At 44.8% G+C, this 8,677-nt stretch overlaps 1 protein-coding gene across 1 annotated transcript; it reads right to left on the bottom strand.

Annotated features, from left to right (window-relative positions):
* Nucleotides 1-1,521: 1,521 nt before the first annotated feature.
* On the bottom strand, nt 1,522-8,333 carry EDN1 (endothelin 1). Its single transcript, XM_059940663.1, has 5 exons — nt 7,709-8,333; nt 5,971-6,139; nt 4,498-4,656; nt 4,228-4,341; nt 1,522-2,629 (listed from the first exon to the last, which is right to left on the bottom strand). The coding sequence occupies exons 1-5, from the start codon at nt 7,770-7,772 to the stop codon at nt 2,527-2,529; spliced, it is 609 nt and encodes a 202-aa protein (XP_059796646.1). The 5' UTR covers nt 7,773-8,333; the 3' UTR covers nt 1,522-2,526.
* Between the last annotated feature and the right edge of the window lie 344 nt (nt 8,334-8,677).

Below are 8,677 nucleotides of genomic sequence, written 5' to 3'. Positions count from 1 at the left end.
TTGCTGGTTACTGAGGCAGAAAGCATCAGGGAAGAGGATTTAAAAGTCTGAATAATAAAAAATATTCTTAAAAAAGAAAAGAAAAGGAAAATCTCATCACCGTTGCTTGCCCTGTTTTTCTTTTGCTCAGGGGCTTCTTCCCATGCCAACTCCCTCTTAAATATACTAGATCCATGTCCTCCAAGCTCAGATCTTCACTCTTTCCTGTCACCTCCACTTCTTCCTGCCATCTCAGGCTCGCTCCTGGAGTTTTAGAGACATTCCTCCCCTTTTTCATTTAACGGATGAGGAAATTCATGATGCCAGGGGATGGAATGGTTGCTCAAGATTAACAGGGGCTAAGTTCAGGCCAAGTCCCTTGTCAATGCGGACAAAACTTCGCCCTCCCCTTGAGAACCGCACACCGAGAAACAGTTTGCTAGATGAAATGAGTTTTATAAGCAATTCCCCAAAGACACTGGACTGTCTCCTAAAAACAAAAAAGTGAAAGATGAAAAACAATGCCAGTAGAGATAGAAACTCTGCCCAGGACACTGGCTCTGCACACCTGAAGACTGTTATTTAACGTCCTTCAGACGTGTCACTGTTAGGACAACAGCATCCCTGTGAGCTACGATCTGAGGAATGCCAGGCATTCTTTCAAACTCTGTCAGAGAAAGGCGGTGAAGATTCTCAGAAGCTGATCAAGCTCTTTATGGGCTTCTGTTGGTAACAACCATTTGCAGCACTATTCTCCCCAACGGGTTGGCAGGTCAGCCAAGGCCAAGTGGGGAGGAGGGAGGTGCCGAGATGCAGGAGGCCCAGAATCAGCATTTGGCATCTCTGGCTCCAAGGGCACGTGTTCAGTCCTGCGCTACCATGAAAGAGCGAAGGTGCTTGGTGTTCCTCAGTAAACACACTTCTTAATCTGAGCAAAGAAAAAGCCAGTGGGAGCCCTCACTTGCTCTGAGCAGGCCATTTTCTCAAGGCAACTCTGGTGTGGAATGTGTATAATTAGGTACCTTTGGGGAGGTCGCCTCGCCATTGCTTCCTTCAGTCTATTAACATGGAGAAAGCACCTCTCACCACTTCATCAGCTTAAACTGTGGGATCCCGTCTAATAGCCAAAGCATAGCTAATGGATAAAGTCCCTGGAGAGTTTGCAGGTGAAGGGGAAGCAGAGGCGGCTATGCAGGGAAAGACAGAGGTGTGAAAGCTGGGTTTTTGTTTTGTTTTTAGCTTAATGCAATCTAAAGGCAACTTTTAAGATATAAATCAAATTCGTGTTTTCATTAGCCAAGATTCTTTTCCTGCTAATTGTCACCTTTCCAAGAAACCAGCTTTAATCATCCCCCTCCTTAATTCTTACCACTTTGGCCCACTTCTCAGAAATTTCAGAAATGATTCAAAGTCAGTGCAGTAGGGAAAAAAAATATTTATTTTCTAAAGTCATTACCTTGACAGGCAAAACAAAGCATTTTCTCAATTTCATTCAGAAATACATTAAAAAAAAATACATAGACCAATATGGCCTGCCCAAACATATATTTAACATGGTAAATATAAGGAATAAATTGTTTGAATATAAATATCTATAAAAAAATAAGTACATCAAAATGTAATCCAACCTCTTCCATGAGCCAGTAACATAAAGGAAAATAATTTGACTGCTTTAAATCATCACCAATGTTTACCCTTCAGTGTCTCTCCTAAACAATCCTATACCGTTGTGTTTCCAAAAATCAAGGTAAGGGAATCTCCTGATTCAATTGATCTTTCTTTTCTTATGGAACAGAGCTAGTAGATCACCCTGAAAATGTTATATCTACTATTGACACATTAGACAGACTTCCATGAGGCTAGGGCTTAGTGTGGGGATTTTAGAGGGGGAAGAGTTTGGGGAAGCAATAATTAAAGGTGGGGAAATACTTTGCCAGAGTGCAATATAGGTGAGGTAGACTCATACGCATGAAACTCATCCTGATTTACAGTAGTAACAGTTTCTTTCAGTTTTGCATTTTATGAATTGAAAAAACAAAGTCTCTTTTTTTTTTTTTTAACTCGAGTGTTTGTCCTTAGAGTGTTTTCAATTTGTGCATTCCCTAGAAAAATCTTTGCAGGGACTTTGGAGTTTCTCCCTGAAATGTGCCAGGCGCCTGAGACACAAACACTCCCTTCGGAACCTCTGCGGGAACTCCGCCCGCAAGTGGAATCTCCTGTCCTCCTCCCCCTAGGGGGAGGCCACCCTAATTCGCAGGTCACTGCATCTCTCTGCCTTCTTTGCATAGCGCACTGTCACCCCAAAGGAGGAGAGAAACGAAAGCAGTTCCCACTGATGGAGGCAAATGAAGATGGGCTGGGGGACTCCTTAACCTTTCCTGGAATGTTTGCACCCAGGGCGCTGGTCCTGTGCTAGTCTGGAACGAGAAGTGGTCTAAGCAGGGAGGACGCATCTGCTCTGATCCCAGCCACGTGGAGAGAGCGCAGAGTCAGGCCCAGGGCTCTTGGTGGATGAGAAGGCTTCAGACAGGCCCCGACAACCTGCCATCAGTGTGTTCGGTTGTAGGTCACTTTCTTATCTCTGTAGAGCTTGGCTTTCAGCTTGGCAATATGAAAAGATGTTTTGATACTGTTGCTGATGGCCTCCAACCTATTAAAACCAGACAAGAGAAAACAAATGTTATTATTATTATTATTATTTTTTACAAAAATCATTCCCAAGCAAAAGAAACATCTAAAATTAGAATCTGGCAAAAACAAATCTAAATCTGGATCCTGAACTTTCACCCTCAACCAAAACCACATGTTACTCTGCTAACCTCAAGTGAAAATAAACTACCTCTTATGCCTAGAATGGCGGTGGGCGGGGCGATGAGCAGGGAGAATAAGGATGATATGGTCATATCTAAAGGGAATTGGGTATTAAATACAATTTTAAAGTACAATTTTTAAGGTCAACTAGAGATATTCTCTTTTCTTCTTTAGCCCTATCCCAAGCACTATCCCAACCCCTGTGGGATTGTACGGAGAGACTCATTCAGCAGAGGTTTCAAATAGCCAGGAGTGTCTTCTTAATCACATAAGAAATTGAAGGGGGCTTCGTGGGAAAGAAATTCAAAAAGAGGAGGCCTACAGGCAGGCCCAAAACAATATTCTACAGCAATTAAAAAAAATTTGTTTTTGCAGGTTTCATGTTTTCTTTTTCTAGGAGAAAGAAAAAGGGAAGGCTTGTAACATTGATTTAATAGTTGATGTAATGGAAGCTAATAGAAAAAATAAATGATTTCCAAGTCAGTCCAGAAACGGTGATTTACATAATCTTGCCATCTGAAGGAGCACTAGTGGCCTGAGGTTATAAATATGGAAACTTCAACAGCACATGGGAAGCGCTGAGGATGGCCCCATATCAGTAGTAAACAACTCAGAAGTCATTCGTGACCGCCAGGCCCGTGCTCATAATACTTGGATCCTAAGACTTCTTGCCGCTGGATTTCCAGGAAAAGTTGCCACTGACCATGATAGGGAAACGTAGAATATGGGACGGATCTGAAAGCAGGATTCCTCCCTGCAGCTTGGGAATTCCAAAATGTTTAGGATTTGGAAGAGTTATCACTATAAAACTGCTCAGAGCAATCCTATGGTATTACTAATCCAGATCCCAGCTCATGATTAAAAAATGAGAAAGCTTTTGGGAATGACATTGGGTCTCCACCAAATGCATTTCCCTATTTAAAAAGTAAATAAATAAACCTGAAAAATGGCATGTTCTAACTCTTACCAACCCTGCCTAATGACTTTATTTTCCCTTTGGCCATTTGAATAATTGCTACGTTTTGAAGAATTTGATTATATGTGACACTTCAATTAAAAAAAAAAAACAACTCTCCCTGAAAGAATTTTTAATTTCTCAGGGAAAGCTGTAAATATATTGACTCAGAGAGGCAAAAACTAGGTGTGACCAAAGGACAAAGGTGTCTCTAGATAGATTTTGTTTGGAAAATCTACCTTTAGGATTAGTGGTGTGTGTGCTAAAAATCACCAAAGTGTACAGAGGGCAGCAGTCTGCATTCAAGGCCTTCAAGAAAACATTTGAGAGGGATTCCTTTGCTCTCTTTAATGTAGAGAACACAAAGATTCCCCTTTTCTTTGTTACTGTCCTCTGGGCCTTTCTCCCGTCAAGGCAAGAATGACTAGGAGAGCAGACCATTCATAGGTGACGGGGACCAGCTGTCCTTTGGAGCCTCTTACCTTCTTATTTTCCTTCCCTCCACCAGCTGCTGATGAAGACACTTCTCTCCAAGCTTGGAACAGTCTTTCCCTTTCTTCTGTTTATTCCAGCCTTTCTCCATGGTGTCTTGGTCCCTGTTAAAATACACATAGGGAGAACATTTCAGCAACAGGAACTTCAGTTGTTCTCAATGCCTCTGTTAATCTCTTTTAAACCAGAAGACAGCATCATAAGAGGAAGACGGTCAGGAGGGCATAAAACTGAAGGAAAACGAAGGTGTTTCTACTCACCTGAGCTCTTTTCCTGCTTGGCAAAAATTCCAGCACTTCTTGTCTTTTTGGCTAGCACATTGGCATCTCTTCCTGTGGTCTGTTGCCTTTGTAGGAAAGAAATCCTTTAAGGATCGCTTGGACCTAGAGGGGCTTCCGAGTCCATATGGAACAATGTGCCTATCATGGAAAGAGAGGAACAAAAGTTATGAGCATAACTGATCGTCTCCAAAGGTTGCATTCTTTGGGGCAAGCTCCTAAGGAGCTCACACCACAGGATTTGGCAGCGAAACTCAGAAGAGTCAAATGTCGCTAACAGTCAGGATCGCATGCCCGTCAATGGCCCCAAGTGTGTGGACCCACCCAGGAGAAAATCAGTTTTCCTAAGTCAATGAAATTCCATGTCAACTCTCAACACAGCAGCCTTGTCTTTTGGCAGAAATTATGACATCTCTGCTTTGGTATCTGTTTCATATTTTCTTCCTTTTTCTGACTCTCTACTTAGTTAACAGGTCTTGGGAGTTGGGGGCGGGGGGACTTCCATGCAAAACCATGACTCACAAGATTTCGAAAACCGATTTTCAATTCAAGTGATACATGATAATGCTAAAAGGGCCCCCTGAGGAGGCTGGGGGAGACACACTACTGCGTGCACGGTTCACGCCAGGTTTGCACACCTCCTGTGATTTGGTGATTATCATACGACTGTAGAGGGACTCCTCGCCAGAAGGCTCTCCAGTAATTTCCTGTGTGTCCATTGTGATTCTTACCTAAAGTCCTCCCCTTGGAAGTATCACCTTACTAAGTATGAGGCTCGCTGTGGTTTTTGTTTGGTTTGATTTGATTTTGTTTGGATTTCGGTCATGCCTCACATAACGGGACACCGCAGGCACAATCAATGTATTTTTGTTTAGGATTCTTTCTGATGGGTGAACTACTTTTCAGGGGTAGATGGGGGGAACTGCTCTCTTCACTCGGGAGGCAGAAGGGAACTCTAAGGACCGTGTTTCTGTTGCTGTGTTGAAATAAGCTTTTCCAAAGGGGGGGGGAGTCGGGACACCCAAGTTCTAGGTCTCGCTCTACCACAAATTCATCCTGGCAAGTGACTTCAACATTTCGGGTCTTAGTTTTTCTATAAGTAAGATAAAGACAGTAGACTATAACTCTCTATCATCCTTTCTGCCTCTTAAGTCTATACCCTCCCATGAGAAGCACAGGTTGGACCAAGCCACATATGACCTCAGCAACGTTTTCCCTAAACCCAGGCAGATCCCAATGGAGAACATTCCCCCCCGGAGGCCCAGCACAAAGTGTCTCCCCCCGAGACGTGCGGCAGCCTCCTGAGGGGCATTTTCCCCACTGGGGCACTTTCATGTGGTCAGAAATGCTCCCTTCAGAGTCCGAACCCAAAAGTAACGAGAGTAATTGGGCTCCAGCCTCCCGTGAAGCCGGAGGGGAGGAAGCCTAGAGTAACGATGCCCTCTAGAGACTCACTCTGGAGTGTTGACCCAAATGATGTCCAGGTGGCAGAAGTAGACGCACTCTTTATCCATCAGGGAGGAGCAGGAACAGCGCTTGGCCCGGCGGGGCCTCCAGGGCGCACTGGGAGGGGGCGTCTCCCCTCCGCTCTCGGCTCCGGTGCTGAGCTCGGCGCCCAGGACCGCTGGGGAGAGAAAGAGCTGGTCAGTGGGCGGTGTCTCCCCCAAGGCCCGAAGGCACACTGGTCACAGCATCGATGCCACAGCTAGCAGAGCAGATAAAAGCAGATGAAGCACCCAGCCAGCCTCCAGCAAGAAACACAGAGCCAAAGGGACTCTCTTATTTTCCCTCCTTAACATGACTTCACCTTTATCGCCGCTGGCTTATCCACCTTCAGAGAGATTATACAAGGGCAGGGGAAACAACCACCTGAAAAGGGACTTACCAGCCCCTTGAAGCAGCCTTCAAGGAAATGCTTAGAAATACTGCCTGTTAGACATTTGGGTTGGCTTCTGCATGGAACTTAGCACACCCTACAGTGGCTTAAAATTGACTGATGACCAAAAACCTGAAACTAAATAAATCATACTGCCTTTTCCTAGACTCGGAGCCACTTCCTCATGCGGGATGACCTTCCGTTTAGGGCAGTACCCACCACTTCACACCTTGTGTAAGGCCGGGAGTAGCCCAGGTGAGACACACCTCTTGAACTTAGGTGGAGGTCCAGAGCTTCAGGGAGGTGATTGGAGAGAGAGAAGAGAAATCAGCTCTACAATAAAACCACTGACCTAAGGGAAAACTGAGCAGCAGCTCCGGGGACCCAGGCAAGGTTCCGTGGGTTTTGAATTCTGAATCCCCGGAGCAGGATGGTGTGGGTGGGATTTGCCGTTTCCCCCCTTCCCCACGGCAGCATGCTTCCTCTTACTGACAAGTTAGCCACGCAGCTTATCTGCCTAATTTTGTACATTTCAAATGATCAGACACATTCCAGGATTTTCATTCCCTTGACATCCTTTCTCCTCAGTCAGGGTCATGAAAAGACAAAAAAGTGCACTGACCCTAAAAGAGGGAAACGGGCAGATGCACACATACTATCTCAATCCTTCAGCAGCCAAGATTTATCCTAGCTTCCCTCCCAAGACAGGTGAATAAAACTGGAAATAGAGCCCACACTGTTCTGAGTGCCAAAAACTTGCCAAAAGAAATCTAAAGTCAACAATGACAATTTTAAAGAAAACATCTGCTTCACCCTGAAACCGCCTGGGGGTGGTTTTCACCAGACTGTTCTGCAGGTGATTTTACTGCTCATACATTGCTTGAATGACTTGAATAAAATTCCTTGGCTTCAAGCTGAAATGTTTAAATATTTCACACGTTAACACACTATTAAAACAGTATTTGAATAAGATATAAATTCCTATATGTCCTATTACCTGTATGAACACATATATTGCAAACATACATTTAGCTAAATTATATCTTGCTTTAATTGAGTCATATTTTTAAAAGCCAAGGAAATACACTAGGCAATAATAATAATGTTATTTTAATGCTAGAGGAACAATGGTCTTCAACAGAGGATTTTTTTTTTTTTCCACTAGCAAACTTAAGCACCTTTGAGCAATAATTCCCCTACACTTGATTTCTGAGCGGCAGTCGTAAAAAGAAATGGGGGAAAACACAGAAGCAAGAAAAGCATTAAGGTGGAAAAGAAGACGGCAGCATTCAGGGATTTACAAGTCAACGTGCCTACCTGCTTCTGGAGCTCCTTGGAAAGCCACAAACAGCAGAGCGAAAATCATGGGGAAATAATCCATTCTGAAAAAAAGGGATCAAAATCCTTTCCCCCTGCGAACTAAACCCGAAGGGGGGAAAAAAAAAAAAAAAAAAAAAAAACAACGCAGAAAAAAACAGCTTCGGTTCCTTCCAAGCGCTTCGGGTTCTTCAGATCTCAAAGTGATCCTTCAGCCCGAATGCTCTTTAATGGGGAGAAAAGAGAAGCGTCTGCCAGGAGAGAAGGCAGTGGGAGCGGTCCGAGGACGCACGCGGTGGCGGCCGTGGCGCACGGGGACCCGGGGACCCTGGCGGCGCTGGTCCCAGCGCAGAGGCAGAAGCGCGTCTGACTTGGACAGCTCTCGACCGGCTTTTTATACTGAACCCCTATAGAGCGGGGGTAAACAGCTCCAATTTTATTCCAGCCCCAGACAATGTTATTGTGTCATTAGTCACCACCAGGCAACGTGCAGCCGGAGATAAGGCCGGGCTCTAAAGGAAATCACTGCTAACTTCAGAGGCAGACGCCCGCCGTCTGACAATTCGGGGCAGGGCTAAGAAAAAGAAAATACCCATTGGAGACCTTTGGTAAACCTGCCCGTGCAGCGCTGCCGTCTGCTTCCCCTTTACAAGCTGCCAGCCCCGGAGTTCAAGCATCAGAAGAGGGACTCCAGAAAAGTCATACCATTGGTATGAAAAGTATGAGCTACAGTTTAAATAGATTGTATTGTTGTGTGCGGGGGAATTTTTTTTTTATTGTTGTTCGCTTCATTTGCCTTTTATGTCTCTCCGATTTCTTAGTGCTGATCAGTCCAGGGGACGCTCTCCCTCCTTACTTACGCCTCCCCCCGCCTCGGACTCGGGGTCAGATTATTTTGGCAGATAGATGGACGCACTTTGCTCTTTCTTCCAGCCCCCTCCCACCAAGGCTGTTCGGCTCAAGTTCTTT

The sequence above is a fragment of the Balaenoptera ricei genome, chromosome 11 (assembly GCF_028023285.1).
Source record: "Balaenoptera ricei isolate mBalRic1 chromosome 11, mBalRic1.hap2, whole genome shotgun sequence".
NCBI lineage: Eukaryota > Metazoa > Chordata > Mammalia > Artiodactyla > Balaenopteridae > Balaenoptera > Balaenoptera ricei.
This window is presented reverse-complemented; position numbering and strand designations above follow the sequence as displayed.

What these genes read in the sequence shown, in the direction of transcription:
- EDN1 (XM_059940663.1), bottom strand. Translation starts at nt 7,772, where the DNA reads ATGGATTATTTCCCCATGATTTTCGCTCTGCTGTTTGTGGCTTTCCAA. An exon ending in ATTTGGGTCAACACTCCAGA is followed by an intron (nt 4,657 to 5,970) that starts GTGAGTCTCTAG and finishes TTTCCATGATAG; the next exon opens with GCACATTGTTCCATATGGAC. An exon ending in GAGGGAAGGAAAATAAGAAG is followed by an intron (nt 2,630 to 4,227) that starts GTAAGAGGCTCC and finishes TGGTTTTAATAG; the next exon opens with GTTGGAGGCCATCAGCAACA.